We start from the raw sequence: 17219 nt of genomic DNA, 5'->3' as shown, positions 1-17219 counted from the left end.
GCATAACGGGCAAAATGCCAGACACGGCTAAGTGTATACTTATTCGTACTTAAAAATAATACAAGGTTGCCAGAAGAAAATTATAGTATAGATACAGATTTGTCATGTTGAGAGAGGTATCATTATATCAATTTGTCACGGAACCATTACGGTGTAATTACGCCACTGATCTTGTCAACTAATGTTATGGACACCACGTTGGGCACCAATAGCGGACCCATTGGCGGAATATTTTTCCATATATTTCATGCGTGTTTTATACAGGGTTAAAAGAAACATTGTATTTATTGTTCGTATAAAAATTATTTAATAAAACCTTACGTCGAATATACAATAGTATTTACAACTTATTTACATAATCATTTATGTATATCATTATATCTATTTACAGTGTAATATACATTAAACTATTATAACAATACCTTTGTTTTTCTACATTGTCATGATTATTATCGGTTATTTTATTTCATTCAAGCGATACACAAGTTTATAGTCTCTTGTCTACGATCATTTCTATAAAACAGTTCTTTTAAGTTTATTTGAGTATCATAAAGTATCAAATTTTCATCCAAGCTAAAAGGCTTTACACACGCATAACTTTTGGTTGTCAGTAACAGCTACTAAAAGTTGCTATGTTCATGCAAACACTTAATTAAACTATGCAACCATTTCGATCACAGTCAATGCAGTACTACTGACTCTAACATCTCACGTCGCTTCCTCTCAGACGAGATCGTCACAATGTAATCTTACAAACGAATCTTTGTACGTAATATCGTGTAGTCCGGGGGTAGAGCGAGAAAAAGACAGAGACGCCATCTTTTATTTTTGGCGCCATTTTGTAGTTGAAAACTTGTTACTGGACAGATTTTAAAGATACAGTCGGTATACAAACGACACTAATTCGTGTAAAATTGGTTCTTCTCCTCCAATTGCCTCTTTATTGTTGAAGGTTAGCCGACAGCTTTTTGTTATAGTCTATTGTTAAATTGGTTACAGCCTTAGATTATCTAATAATTTATTCAAACTTCAGACTTACTACCGAAACACAACAGTCGACTACATCTTACTGAAATTGATGATATAAACAGTAGATCGTATCAGCATCCCTCTAATACTATGTTGTACACTAAAATATCGTCATGTTCGCTCGCTCTACCCCGATAAGCTAGGGTTTTAATCCGGCGCCAGTCTCACACCCGGTGCGGCTTCCGCTGCGGCGAGAGGATCTTCAACATGGTGACGATGGGAGCCTCGAACGCCACCGAGATCACGAACGCAAAGAAATACGACATCACAGTCAACCCCAGGAACAGGACGAACTGGAACAAGAAGTATCTTTAGTAACACTGTCCAATATTGCTGTGTTCTTAAATGATTATTACTAGCTTTTATTTAAGGGTTTTCAACTAGTTCGTTTTTTTTAACTGCTCTAAAATGAAAGCAAAAACCTTTATGTTTAATCAATCTTTGTATTATAGTAGGTAAGGATAAAAAGTTCTCGTGACATGTACTAGTGTAGGTAATTATGTAACTCTATCTTGAAAAAGACGTTGTGTTGAATGTTTTTAAAAATGTATTCAAACTATTAATATTTGACCTTAGTATCCCATACTTTCGTTCTTTGTCATAGTCTTGTATAATAAGTAAGTATTATAGTACTCACCACAAGCAGCTCGCCCAGATGTATGGGGTGAGTGAGATGCATGGCGACGTAGCGCAGCACCACCGGGTGCACGAGGTACGCGCAGTACGTCACGCGCGAGAACGGGTACAGGAACGGCGCCGACAGCAGGGGACGCACCCAGCCTGGAATGAAAACACAACTAGATTATGTTAAGATATTACCAATCAATCAGTGTATTAATGAACTGTTCAATAACGTTGGTGGAAAAATATATCGACGGTCCCTACGTAAAGTATCGAATCTGCAAAATTGCATATTGCAAATGCAATACTTTACGTAGGGACCGTGGAATAAACATCGCTTGTTTAGTGTTATATTACCATGGCGATAAGCACTTCGATCCTTTTTGTCTTAAATACATGCAGTCCTTTTTAATAAGGACCGTTTAAATATCGACAGCCCCTTCGCAAAATGCAATTTTGCAGATTCAATACTATACATAGGGACCGTCGATATTTTATATCCAGCCGGATAGCAATTATTGGACCCCACTCCACTTACTATCACTTGCAATGTGGTCGGTTTGCAGTGTCCGTGTAAAAAATGTTTACTGCTAGGGAAGTGAGAGGAAATTAGAGGCATTCTAAACAGTTCAAAAGTTATCATTATCGTTGGTAGTCATAATCGTCAATGAATAAAGGGTTGGTTGCCGTTTCTTTGCATCAATCAAATAACTAGTTTAACGATCGAAAATGATTCTGAATAATAATCTGATAATATTTAGAAAAATACCATACCGCCATGTCCAGTAGAGCAGGCAATAATGATCCACCCAACGCACGCTGCCCACAGCGAGTGCGACAGCGCGGAGTACACGGCCGCCGCCGCCGGGCTCAGTTCTGTCTTGTACAACCCGAAGATCAGGAACAGCAGCATCGCTGCGCATACCAACCAGCCCACCCACGCCCATATCTGGTGAAGAGATAAAATATGACACTATAATTGCTGTATTTGGAGACTCAAGTTCGTCAAGTGGAATGACAGGTTTTATGTTTTCTGAGGCATTGTTGAAGTTTAAATGTGTTAGAGATCAGTTAGCATTAGGTTATGTGCCTACATGCACTTTTTTCGGTGTGTCCCTTGTTAGAAAACTGAAATTATTTAATTTTGGATAAATTCCTTTCCTTGCAATTAGGAAGCCTTGTAAGATTCTAGGATTTCAACAAGCTCATGAGGAAATGGTCATATTTCAATAGCTTAAGGTTGAAGGTTTTAGTTTATCCGGGTTTCTTTTTAATATCCTTAAATGACCCTCTTATAGTGATGCTTCAGATTGCAAACTAAGTTTAATTAACTTACCGACTTCATCCTAATCTTCAAGTTGGTCTTAAACAGTATCCAGCCTGTCAGCATACCAACAAGGTACGGTCCCAGCCTGGTCCAGGGTTTGTCATAGATCTTGTCAAACTGCGTGAATGGGTCTTCGCTGTTGGGGATATGGTCGCTGCTCCAGGACACGTAGCCGGTCGTTATAAGTGATGAGAAGAAGAATACGCCGGTTAGAGACACGGAGAGCTTGAAGTGGCTGGGGAGGAAATATTAAAGTAGAAGATAGGCTCGGTTGTGAATTGGTAGTGATGAATCTACACGAAAGGCAAAAGCGCTAGATAATTACGTTTTTTTTTTAAATTGTATTCGTCGTTATAAATTATCATAGAACTTGATTTGATCAACGTCGTAGTTATTTTTGATTATTGTTTAGGAAAGATAGAAAAAAATTACCTCGTAGATAATATAAGGAGGATTGCACTGACTGCGTAAAACTGAGTGTCGTCTGACAAGTACCAACTCCACAACATGCACTGGAAATAAGAGCAAAGGTTACTTAAAAACATTTAAACAACTTCCTATTTCATATTTTTTAATCCATTGAATACAGTTAGAGACTCCATAATATGCACTAGGTTAGCTCGTATTTTTATATTCAGACGGAGGATTTTGGTTGGTAGTTCCTGAAATATTTGCTACAGAGCAAAACAGTCGGTTCTAAAACTCATATTTTCATACACTGATAAGACGAGTAGACGTCATCGTGTAGAATCATACTAATCGTTATCCTGAGAAACTAGATGTTATATTGACTGCATTGCCATTCAAACTGAAATACAACTTAGCTACTTGGCGCTAGAAATGAAGTAAGCAGTATCTGGAAAGGTTCTAAACACGTCTTCCACATTGAATATGATCATATTTTAGCACATCATTTTTCTTACCATCTGTTCCACTGGGAACAAAGTGTTAATGTACAGAAGATTCCTCCACCAGTAGTGCGGGCAGGTCTCGTGATCCATCGCAGGCGGCTCGAATACAGCGTTGTAAGCAAACCACTTCATCGTCACCTCCACCACGCCCAGCACGAACAGATACGGTGCTGTCAATCTGGAAATGTACAGTGTTATTGGAAAGGAATGTTGATAGAGTTTAACTGTGACAATTGGTAATAATATAAGAAAATTAAAAACAAAGAAGTTCATTTCTATCAGTAATTACTATTTAGCTTTGTGCAGCTTTTCAGAATTGATTAATTCTTATTCGAATTATCACTTCAAAACGCTAAGCCAGTGTTATCTCTTGTTGGACATCATTATACAAATATACGCACTACAGTCCAAAGACTAGTGCACTTCCCATGAGGTGCCGTATAATTTTCTGTGCTGGTATACTACATATCGTAGTCTACAACTCACCTAGCAAATCTGTAGCCCATGAGTCCAAGGAACTGCAGCACGCTGGAGGTGACCTTTCGCCTGCCCTTGGTCAGTACGTCCAGTTTCCCTTTCGCATTGGTACGGAAGTATAAGAAGGTTACTAGCATGCCACTGGAATGGAAACAAATTATTATAACCCTTAAAAGTGTGTTAAATATTGTAACAATTTTAATATTTAAATACAATTTTATAGAAGGATTTAAAGATAACAATCAGCGAATCAACAGCGCCCGTGAGAAAAAGCACTTTCGGGCTTAGTGTCTAAACAAAAATTGGATTCGAGTAATAGATGTCTTAGTAACAAAAGACCTTGGTGGTTAACGAAATCCACGACACAAGGTTGAGTAGGGGCTCAAGACAAACTTCTGTTAATAAAGTTTATAAAAGAAACCTATTATTTCGCAATCTAATTGACCATCCTATATTGAGTTAAAAGTTTGAATAATTGAAGAAAGAAACGAATAAACTGACCCGAGACAGAAAAAGGTATCAACACTGTACACAGCGCTGAGGATAAGCTGGAACAAAAAGCTCTTCTCCAAAATAGCTCTTAACGCAGTGTTGTCCGCGTACTGAAATGCAGCAAAATGTAGTGATTAGTACCCACTTACTTTAAACCATTTACCATTTAAACCATTTATTTCTCTACACACACATAAATACAACAAAAAAGTATAAAAGAAAAAAAAAACAAACACACACACACAGTTAACAATACCAAGCCCAAAAACTGATTGCTTACTTAACTCCATGACGTTTATTGCTAAATGTTTTTATGTTAAATTGCCCTCAAATTTCCGTCTGGTGCAGTCGTAGTAGCTCAGCATAGAGATAGGAGATGGTCTATTATTTTATACAACGCAATGTTAGCATTTTTCTTTTAAGTTAACTATACAAGCAATATTTGTTTGGCAGATTCACAAATTTATGTTAATTTTATAGAAATGATTATACGCTACGTCATAATATGATGTACTTTTCAAACCAACAAGTCTTGATTAAAAAGTATAAAAATACATACCTACTTTGTCCTGCTAACACAGACTACTTCCAGCCACAAAAGCCAGAGTATTGGCAAGCATTAAAACATAAAAATAGAATTCATCGGCTGTTCGAAGACATGTTCACTTTTAATAATTATCGGAGGATAAGTTCACCTTGAACACTACAATGCAGGTGTGTCCGAAGATGACCCACACCATGGAGAGTGTGCGCAGGCCGTGTACCACGGGCACCGTGTCCGCGCCCACCGACTGGTCGAAGATCTGCAGGATGTTAGCCTTCATCGAGAACGACAGCAGCAGCTGGGACCATACGCCTGTTATACAAAAAATCTATAAAGTTTTTTTGATGGTTATACAGGATTGGAAACTGATTTTTAAAAGGCAGAAATAATAATTAAGTGCAGTAACATTGACCTATCGTGGTCGGTATGTTTATTTTTCTAGCATTGGTCTAAATATATGAAAAAACTGATTTCTCTTAAAGATAGTCTTTGTTTCGGATTTTTTATATCATTGAGTGGACCATTATAGCCTCTCCCATTTAAGGCGTACGGAGCTTTTACTTGAAGGTCATTACTTGTCAACACGATTTTTAAAGTTGAAAATATTTTAATTGATTGTACTGACTGAGTTTAATCTCTTCGTCGGTGGAGGTGGACGCGGTCTCGGCGGTAAGGCGCTCTTCCGACGTGGTACTGTTGATCGCGAGGTTGTTGTTCACGTTGTATATCGTCTTTCCTAGAAAAAAACCACGATCAGATACCATAAATCAGGAAAATCCACTTTCATCCCATAGCTCCGGAGTTCTGGTGTGGAGGGAACTTTTGGGCCTTAATGTAATAATATATGATTAAAAAAACATTATATTTCCAAATAATGAAAAAGAAGTCAATACGCAACATTTACCATTGGCGACGGTGATATCATCGAGTCCATTTAGGTCGAGCTTCAGGTCGCTTCTGGCGCCGGTGTTAGATAGGTTGACCGCGCGCCGCCTGCGCCTGCGCACGTCGCGAGCAATGCGCACGTCATACGCAGTTGCGGAGATCAGCAGTATTGTTACGAAGCAACATACACCCCTGAAATAAAGTTGTATATTTGTTATCTACTATGTACATCGGAAAAATTCATTCATTAGGCACAAGCTAGAAAAGAAAGTAAGTATAGTAAGTAATCTTATCGGCTATCTATGAAATAATTGTATCTGGTGGTAATAGGTGCTAGGTATCTATGTACTCAATGGATACTAACTATAAATATCGTATGAAGTATTTGATAGACGTGGGACCACCGCCTTTACTATTTCTGTTGACAAATAATGTATAGGCATTATTTGCCAGTAGAAATACAGACTTGCCTTATCTTCTACTTTGAAGGATATTGTATCCAATGTATTTATTTGACAATATGAAAAATGTAAAGGCTCTGGGTGACATGCTCTGTTCAAAACATAATTTACAAGCCGAACCACTTGCGATCAATGAAACCTATTTTAAGCGTAAACATACATTTTACATGTAAAATAAACATGACTGATAAATATGGTAATATCCGAATTAACACAGTTGATTTCGAAACGAGACCACGACAACATTTCGTATACACCCACGGGGGAATTTCGTGATGTACTTTTATAGCTAAAATATTGCGACCTGAATAATATCGACGTTTCGTAATGTGTTTTGTTTTCTATTAGTACGATTTAGGCATCGCTGCACGTGTTACTATAACTTGTTGATAGTACCGTAATTTTTATATTTATGTTCTCTTTAGATAAAATTGCAGTTCGGCAAAATAATTTCCATATTGATTGAAATTGTTGATGTACTACGTGTTCTTGAAGAACTGTTGTGTTAAATATTTGCTTAAAATCTGTAAGTTGGATTATAAACATATAATTATAATAGTTGCATTATCGTTGCTCTATAATATTTGACCTTGCGTAGTCTTATATAAACCATGCAGCAGCATAAAACACTATAGCCACTATAAGACGAAAAGAATGATAAGACGGTATATGTTCTAAACTTGGGTAGTTCTTGAAAATGATATTTAATTTGTTTAAAGAGTTTTATTCCTGACATGGCAAAGCTACTACTTTGGTCGTGATATAAGTGAAGTTTATATTACGTAGGTATATTTAGAAATTACTCGATGTCCTTTTTAACCAAAATATACCCTATAATTAGACGTTAGAGTGACGGTTGAGGCTAACTTCTAGTTAGATGACCTTCGCACAGTTACGCAAACTATACTGCATTTTTGACCTCCGAAAACATAATACCACATATTTATTTTGTGTTACCTAACATTACGTTATTCGTGTTACAATATGATTATTAGTTGCAAAACATATGAGTGTATATTATGTGATTTCACTTTTGGTGCCAGCGTTTATTTCTATAATATAGCGCGGTAATCGCTCAGCATTATAGCATTACTTACATCAACACTTGGAAGGTAGGATCTTCGATGTAGGAGTAGGTGCCGCGGAGAGGCATTCGCACTGCCACCACTGTGTGCTTTAGTAAAGGTCCTCGGGCCCTGTCCACCAGTGCGGTCACAGCTTCACGGGTGCATGAGCGGGGTAGACAGAGGCCTAGGTGGAGCGTTCGGCGCTAGAATGTAATATGGATTAATTAGAAACTATTGAGCTAGTCAGTATAATAATCGATGATCGGGAGATATAATTTTTGTGGATATTCAAGTGTTTAGTACTACTGCCATTAACATTAAAACGTGATCGATTTCGTGTCGGAAGGAACAATATTGCATGTTATTTTGTTTGTTTACTATAAGGCGCCTTACATAATTTTCTGAAAAAATACTATGATGAGAAATTGTTACATGTTTACTGAGACTGTCTAAGACGCAGCAGCGTGCATTTGACAATGGTTTTAATGCACCGCTATCATCCTGGTTGGTCTGTCCCTTGTAAATTAATATAGCGCTGTTCCATCGTAATGTTGTAATATTGGTTTATTAAATACGTACAGTCTTGACGACATCATGCATGTCTGTAGTGACGGTGACGCGCACAGTGTAGAACGCGGTCTCGAATGGCGGCCCGTACCCAGTCATGGACACATCCTGCCGCCACTCGCTGAAGATCTGCGATCCGCTGCTTTCTGAAAACAAAATATATTTCTTAAGCATTGATTAATATAAACTGTCATTTCCATAGTGTAACTGGCTTAGGTATAACTTACTGAGCAAAATACTTAATATCGTTGACTCGGGTCTCGCACCCGGGACCTATGAGCGATATATATACCTATAGACATATAGATGGTGTATGTGCGATGCGATGTAGCGATATATATACCTATAGACATGTAGGTGATTGTGGTATTTATAGAGATTGCGTTACAATAAACTCTACAGATATTTCTAAGCTAATTCAATTTAAGTGAATCAAATTTTAAGTTAACAAAATTAAGTTATTTTCAATTACGTAAAATTTTTAAACTGTAAGTTTCGTTCCACTTTTATAATATATTCTACAGCAGTTAACCTCGTTTTATAGTAGAATATAAACTTTTATACTGGTATTATTAAATACTAGCTTTTGCCCGCGGCTCCGCCCGCGTTAAAAAGCTTTTCAGCCTAAAGTTTTCCGTTATAAAAGTAGTAGTTTCCCGGGAGCCTATGTTCTTCCCAGGGTCTCAAACTGTCTCCATACAAAATTTCATCTTAATACGTTGGGTAGTTTTTGAGTTTAACACGTTCAGGCAGACAGATGCAGCGAGGGACTTTGTTTTGTAATATATTTTTTAGAACTTTTTAAGAAGAACAAACCCGTCATACATTATTGTTGCATAACTTTAACCGTTTACGCAGCGCACGCAACGGAAGCTCTCAAAACTAATAATTTTTCCCCGTTTTTGCAACATGTTTCATTACTGCTCCGCTCCTATTGGTCATAGCGTGATGATATATAGCTTATAGCACTCCAGGAACAAAGGGCTATCCAACACAAAAAGATTTTTTCAGTTCAAACCGGTAGTTCCTTAGATTAGCCATTACTGCTCCGCTCCTATTGGTCATAGCGTGATGATATATAGCCTATAGCACTCCACGAACAAAGGGCTATCCAACGCAAAAAGAATTTTTCAGTTTGGACCGGTAGTTCCTGAGATTAGCGCGTTCAAACAAACAAACAAATAAACGAACAAACTCTTCATCAGCTTTATATAATAGTATATAGATAAGAAGGGCATTGTAATACATTTCTAAATCAGTATATTGAAATTACAGAATAAAAACAGAACCGTTTCTTATGTTATACTCATAATATGAATCGATTTATGTTACGATTATAACTTAACAAACAAAAAAAAAATTGTAATAATACATAAACATTCTTTGTGCAGAATCACGCAATGTAACTCTTATGAATCGTAATCGCCATACAAAAGATATCAACGCGCGCACCAACTCGGTATTATTGAAAATTAATTAACTAAAATTTTAAAAGTACGTTAATTATAACTGGTATTAATTATACAATATTTTTATAGAACTACCAATGAACTATAACATTTCATGTCCCTAGTGGGTGGTTACCAACACACTTATTACTGTTGTTTCAAGCCGAAACAGTGGGCAAGGTCGAGTCGAGGCCGGCGGTAGAAAGTGACGCGATTAAGTAAGTCTACCATCGGACCCCTTGACCTAGTGGTTGTTGGAGAATTGCGGATGTGTCGCGGTTTCGGGTTCTTAGAGCGTTATTAGTTATATCACTATTTTGTAATGTGGATGTTGCGTTGTGACGGATTTTTAAAGTATGTGTTTAATGAATCCAACGATCATATTAATTGCCAGATTTGTCAATTGACAGCGTGAAATTAATTAACTGTGAGTTTGTTGGTAGCATTGATAAAGCTTGGGTTTCAATTTAGCTGGCTGTTACAATAATAATGTGTCATTAGATCGATCTAGTAACAAGAGTTTTCACCACCTATACTGTGGTCGGAATCCAGTCGGGTTTAAACTGTACCCGTTTATTTCTACGTAGTAGGCGCTGTTACGTCAATACACTTGATGGTAAGTAGAGTCTAGGTAGAGTATTGATTGATGAGGGACGATTATTCAATACGAGTCGATACAATTGTGCCGGCTTCGAAAAGTTCATTTTAATACAACGTAATGTGGAAAGTATCAGTCAGTTATTAGATGACATGTGCATACAGTCTATTTTGGTATGAACTCCACACCGACATTCTAGCCAACTACCCAATATTTAATTGGCTTTCGTACCGCAATTAGGATTACGAGTGTTATATAACGCGTGCAATACCGGCGATATCAAACCAGCTTTTCTGCTTTTAGTTTCACAAACAGAGCGCCACGCGAACACCGTGCATTACATAACACGCAGTCACGCCTCTATGGGGTAAGCAGAGACGCAATAACTACATATGATTGCCAACTATATACCCGTTGTGTAATGGAATAAGGCGCATTTATCTATTTATGTGTGAGTAAATTTTTCAACCAAGCTCTGTTGGAAACGAGCCTAAGATTATGATAGACTTGTGTATACGATAAACTAAAGTGGTCAGGCTATAATGGCCGGCCGGTAAAATTCCTTTAGGATTCACATTCGTGCGACATTATTATAGAGTCTATTGCGGCCACTTTTGATAAAATTGCATATATCGTTCAACCGACCTTGGGCCTTGGACGAACAGAAGACCAGATAAGAGAAAAGACATATCTTTACGGTAAGTCTATCGCTAGGATATGTGATACTCATACATAACGTTAGCGTTAATTATTGTAGAAAGCATCGTAACTCCTGCCTCTTGTATCGTTACAATAATTAGTGATGAATAAGAAATATTGTAAAGGTAATCTGTCTAAAAGTAAATCCTATTGAACACTATCCTAACTTCGACGGACAAGCAAGTTTCGCTTCGAAATAGAATTCTCCATCTCACCAGGTTTGAAGCCCACTACATCAGTGAGATACGTTACTTCATATTAAAATTACTCTTGCAACTAAATTGCGAATAGTTGCACCAAATTGTAACGATGGCGAAATTATTGAAAGCAGTCACGGAATGATAAGGGGGTGGAAGTAAATATGCGACTGTATCAGTAGACGAGGACACATTGGTAGTAGCTAACAATGTCGAATGAATCGCTGATGAAATAAGTAGGAAGGAATAAATCATATTTAGTACTGACTAAATATGATTTGTTCCTTCCTTATCCAAAGTGATTACGGATTAAAAGCACATAATATAAAATTCTTACGAGATTATGGCATCGAAAAACTTAAATAAATGTTTATTTCGCTTAGGCAACTTAACAGCGATTGATGTATAGCCTATAGTTTAGCTATTTAGTTAGTGTTTTTACTCAAAACAATGATGCGACGAATCGGTCTCCTTAACAATTTTTTTATGTTAGTCTTCATAATACCCTTCCTCGTTTCCCCGTAGTTAGGTAAAAATATGATATAGCAATATACTGTAAAGAGTACTCATTATCTCAGGGTAATATACCTAAGAGAAGGTTCCAGTTCTGAGTGCAATGAGATACCCCGGGGCCGCCCCGTATGCGCCGATGAAGATCATCGTGAGTTTTGGTTAGTTTACCCGTGTAGGGCATATAGGGATAGGGACTTGGTTCAGTGCTCGCTCGAATGATACTATACTTCGTAGTGTCGTAATTGATCCGTAAGACCGGTAAAACCAACATAACTGTTCCACTCACCCACTATGTAGTGGCAGAGATAACGCGATTTTTTTCCGGAAAAAAAAAAGAATTTTACGTAAGGCATTGAATCGTATCTACGGCATAAAATCTAGGCATAAAATTATAGGTTGCTTTAAAAATTTCAATAACCTTATAATTTCTTTGGTATTCTAATATCTACTAAAGATTCTAATCCTAACTTGTAAAGTAATTTCTGTCACGAATTTTGGTGTACTAAGTATTATTATGTTTGACACTTAACATGAGTTATACACTAATTATATTACCAAAGGGATTTAGTATAAACACACTGTATTTTCTTAAATATAATAATTAGTTACAAATGTAAATTGGTCTGTGTATCAACCTGGTCTAATCTACACATTCAGTAGACGAAACATACACTACATCTTCCTATTCCATCTGCTTTATTCCCTACTTCAATGAGGGCTCGACGTAACACACTTTTTCAAGTATGTTGCACATAAGATTTTTCTTAGTTTTTACGAACGGCCGCTTGGCTAACGTCAATCTTAGAATGGCTGTCAGAGGAGATACTATGTCCCAGACAATGCGTGTTAGATAAATGACTGTACGTTTAAAATAATATTTTATTTTACATTCTCATGCTACTGAATACGACGACTTAGTTAAAATTGAGGCGAAATACATTTTCGAGTGATGTTGGACGCGTTACAAACGCGCAAACATTAAGCAAGCGTTAATCACTTACATGAAAAACAAATGGCAAAATTATGTCCACTCTATGTTCTTAGTGCTGTGTCTGTAATGATGAAATTCAAGTAGTTTCGTTGACCGACATTATATTTGGAGTCCATATCACTTACTATGAACTGCAGGGTAATTTTTTCGTGTCAAAATAATAAACAATGTTTTTGCACTAGAAAAGAAAGAAAATTAAAATATGATGACAAGAGGCGTTGTAGAATACATATTTAGAGGCAAAAGTGGCATTATTCAACTTCAGAATTATTTAAAATTATACAGTAATTATTAAAATAATTGGGTTTAGCATTAACTGACACTTTAAACCTTGAGATTAGAAGGTGGTCTGAATAAACAGAGCATGCGTCGCGACTCGCGTCGCCTCGTATCGCGAGCATAACAGGCATTCGCTTACAAAACCATTGCATATAATACGAGTTTTATAAATGGTATTTAAGTATATGTCTTGGTGTTTGGACCAGGGTAGTTTGCTAGTAAATTATAAGGCTCTAGTTATGACTTCCAGATAGAAAACAAGAGTCCTATATGATGTGTGTATTAATGTCGAAGGCAAAGATCTTAATTTCTATTACAGTCATCATGGGAAGGAATTATGTGCAGCCATTTGGATTGCCACCTCAATAATCTAGTAAAAGTATGGGTACTTAGATTGTCAACAGTGAGCTTTTGAAATAATTTTCAGGTCGAAACGGCGATAGGCTCTTTCCATCACTAATGAGATATGTGCTCGGGAGAGTTTGCGTGCAATATATTTAGTTTTACCTAACTATTGGGGCAGGGTGTCTGAACTTTTTATTTGTGCTTTTAAGGTATAATTATGTCGGATGGTTAAATTCAATAACTTACTGTTTCGGTTCTTTAATGGTGTGTGTTGTTCGTTAAGGATCTGGCAGAGCTCCGCGGAGCCGGTCCAGTAGTTGTTGCCCCAGTAGAACATTGACGTGTAGCGGCCACTCGCGTCCTCCACTGTGGAACAATAGTTATGTTAATACGAATAAATCTTTTTAAGTTTATTGAAGTCTAGGGGTATGAACATAAGAGGTATAAACATAGATTAACATTTTCTTTTATTTAATTACATGGTTGTTTTATAAATTTGTATTGAAGCAAAGAGGTCCTCGCCTCTTTAAAAAAAAAAAAAAAATTAAATTGAATCAACAAAGGCAATAAAGAAAAGATATAGGTAGGTATTCAGCCAAGGTTTTCATTCATCCCGGCCATTCACCTGCAAGAATATCATCAAAATTTTACCGTTCATAAATCAAATATGACTTATCATGAATGCCTTAAATCGGTTAAAATAACGACCTAATAGAGACTTCCTGCTCCTTTGTACGGAAACGTGGTTCCCTTTAATAAGTGTTTATAATGGGAATTATTGATTGCAGCATTTTTCGACGCGTGAAAATACATTAAAGTAATAATGTCATGGCTGGACGTAGACTTCGGTGATTTATCAACGAAATGTCTCAAAATAAGCAATGTGACGTAGGAATTAAAGAGGAGCATGTAATTACGCGTAGTACATTCAATTGAAAATTTTAACATTATAATATTTACACTGATTATAAAGAGGTAGGTTGTTTCGAAATAAGTAATCTGCGGAAGAACATAATAAATTATAATCAATCAACCTAATTATAATGAATTTATTATATTGTGCACTAGACGAAACTAACTAAATTGTGACTGCATACAACTATCCTACAGTCGTTGGCTTAACATACAATTTAAACGGACACAATTAGTGATTAAATTAAGAGTCATATTATTTCTGGTAATTTTCTTAACATTATTGAATGGTTTTACGTAAATAATAAGTGAATGGAGGAAATAAAAAAAACATGTAAAAAAATACGAAATATTTCCGCGAAACTGATAAAACAAATTCAGCGGATTATCAAATCTGAATATCACTGTCGCGAACGAGATGTTGATCTTGTCAAGATGCATACGAAATGCATTTTAAAACGTGCAGTGCATCACTAAATATCCAATATACAATGAATTCGCAGTACAAAAATATTTTTGGTACGAAGCTTGTAATCGTTGATGTCTCATTACCTTCCGGTGGCCGTGCTCAGCCGAGGTTCGGAACCCGTGGTTTGTTCTCAGTATGTTAATTTTAAAGGGTTGCGAGCGCCTAAAGCGCTCACCCAAATCTTGTGTGTTTGTATAAGCCGACCCTTGTGAGGCTAATAAACGTATGACATGTAAAAAAATGGTACGAAGGCAGACGATCGTGTGTCTGTATATGATTGTATTGGCCAAGAATAGGGTGGAATTGCTATCGTGTTTTTGTTTGAAGCGCGTAGTCATTGCGCTTTATAAGAGTTGTCTCTTAAGGGTGAGGAGTGTAGTAAAATGACATTTAGTGCTTTGTAATTAAAGTACCGTGTGTGAGCAGTTCTGGCGGTTACTATCTAGCGGCTAGCTGCTCTTGGCTTGAATAAGTAATACAGCTACTAACATTAATTTCATATTACAAATATGTATAAAAAGCGATTTGATTGTGGTTCATTGACCCGCGTTACCTTGACTCAGTTAGCCGGTCGGTACCGTTCTGTGTACAGCCCTTTGTAATGCAGCGCAGTGGCCACTCGTGACTGGGCCTTTACACCTGCCTTACTAACCGATTATTATTATTTATTAGGTGTTTAGCAGCGTTCGTGGTGTTTATAGAGAACTTAGAAAGAACACCTTAAGTATCACTAGCCCTATTTTATGTATTGTGATGTTTCTACCACAATTGCCTTATGAGGGTTATTTGATTTCACATAATTAGGTATTGAAAATGTGATTTTTCATAATATTTATTTTAAGAAAAAAGTAATTATAATATTTAGTTATTTAAAAGTTAATCGAATATAGACGCTCCTTGTTTCAAATATATTTGTATCGAATGGACATGAATGCGTGTAAATAAAAACGGTAAAATACGTTAAACTAATAAAATAACGAATACGTACATATAATAATAAGGATTGTACATAATAAATAAGTTTTAATATTAAAATGTTAAGGAGTTGTTAAAACAGAGGTATATTGAAGTTAACTTTTTAGGTGCATTTCGAACGGAATAAAACGAAGGTTGATATTCAGTAAGAGTTCGAAAATAACCTGAGGCCTGTCACCGCAAACAGAAATGACGTAATATCATATAAAATTGCATTTCCGTCTATAAATATTTCTATACCTACACAAAGTTCCACGATTAGTAAGTAATCAAGTTATATAATAATTGAAAACGAGAATACTTTGTGATTTTGTTCAGAGAGAGACGAAATTAAAATAGAAATGCAATAAGTGCAGTATCACCCTTAACCGATGCGAGGCCTGGGCAATTTTAACTTTTTGGTAGGTAAGTTGCTTTGCTGGTTCCAGCGGCTACAATCGGTTACTCTTTCCGACCCCTTTAGCCCTAGACTACCGATGAATTAGTTTAACCAAGAATCGCAGAGCTTTCAGCGATTATTTACACAAGACAATTTTTACACACAATTGTAAGTGTCTTATGTCATAACTACATAGAAATTTGCAACAACACAGAGACCCAAAATAAGTGTTAGTTGGCCATAGATTATTTATCTCTGTTTAAATCGAACACGTGACCTCTAGTTTCACTTTATTGCACGTTGCACCACTGAGGCCATCAAATATCATCTTAAATTTAAAAGTGTAATTTTAGGCCACGGTTAAAAATATCACGCTTTTATATTATCGAAGATGGCTTCAGTATGATGTGTACAGTGTACACTGAATCTGACAAGGTTTACTGAGAGTTCAATAATCTATTAAGGGAACGTTTTAAATTCCCAAAGGCCTTCGCTTGTGAGTGGGCAACCTTGTTCGCTTCGATATTTATGAGGTCAAGTTACAATAACTCTCGTTAAATTAAAAATCATTTTTAAAAATTCATACTTCATAATTCAGTGTTTTTGTTACCGTTGTTTACGAGTCGCTTCGCATCATCCTAAGTTTTTATTAGTCGAAATCTTAAAGATGTCGATCGATAAGTTACCTATTTTTTGTAGCAAAAGAATGAGTGGATCGAGACATGTTGTTTAATTATATTTACCGCATATATTATAATACCAGAAACACTAAATATTCTGATGCATTGCCGGATTTAAAGGATTAAGAAACAGGGAAGAAAGGGATTGTTTTGACCTCCAAAAATTTAAACAGTGTCTTATAATATTATGTGGTTAATTAAATTTTAACCCTAATGTTATTTTACAATCTCTTAACCTTTTAAGGAAAGACAAGTAGATGCAAATCATAAACGCGTGTTACGCAACGGTCATTACCCGTGCGTCTGCGCAAGTCTCACGATCCGCGGCTGCGCCGTATGCGAATCCGCACGGG

The 17219-nt window shown here is 36.5% G+C and overlaps 1 protein-coding gene across 1 annotated transcript; it reads right to left on the bottom strand.

Annotated features, from left to right (window-relative positions):
• Positions 1-167: 167 nt before the first annotated feature.
• On the bottom strand, positions 168-14109 carry LOC115448396 (nose resistant to fluoxetine protein 6). Its single transcript, XM_037444660.1, has 15 exons — positions 14103-14109; positions 13698-13817; positions 8394-8527; positions 7845-8017; positions 6306-6478; positions 6027-6137; positions 5553-5713; positions 4867-4967; positions 4375-4506; positions 3901-4066; positions 3410-3489; positions 2987-3212; positions 2425-2599; positions 1667-1809; positions 168-1322 (listed from the first exon to the last, which is right to left on the bottom strand). Exons 1-15 carry the CDS (start codon positions 14107-14109, stop codon positions 1194-1196), a joined length of 2031 nt encoding a protein of 676 aa, XP_037300557.1. The 3' UTR covers positions 168-1193.
• Between the last annotated feature and the right edge of the window lie 3110 nt (positions 14110-17219).

This window comes from Manduca sexta, chromosome 28 (assembly GCF_014839805.1).
Source record: "Manduca sexta isolate Smith_Timp_Sample1 chromosome 28, JHU_Msex_v1.0, whole genome shotgun sequence".
Classification (NCBI taxonomy): Eukaryota; Metazoa; Arthropoda; class Insecta; order Lepidoptera; family Sphingidae; genus Manduca; species Manduca sexta.
This window is presented reverse-complemented; position numbering and strand designations above follow the sequence as displayed.

Coding starts and splice junctions, on each gene's coding strand:
- LOC115448396 (XM_037444660.1), bottom strand. Junction 4,968..5,552: donor CCTGCATTGTAGTGTTCAAG/GTGAACTTATCC, acceptor GCTGCATTTCAG/TACGCGGACAACACTGCGTT. Junction 1,810..2,424: donor CTGCTCTACTGGACATGGCG/GTATGGTATTTT, acceptor TTTTCATTCCAG/GCTGGGTGCGTCCCCTGCTG.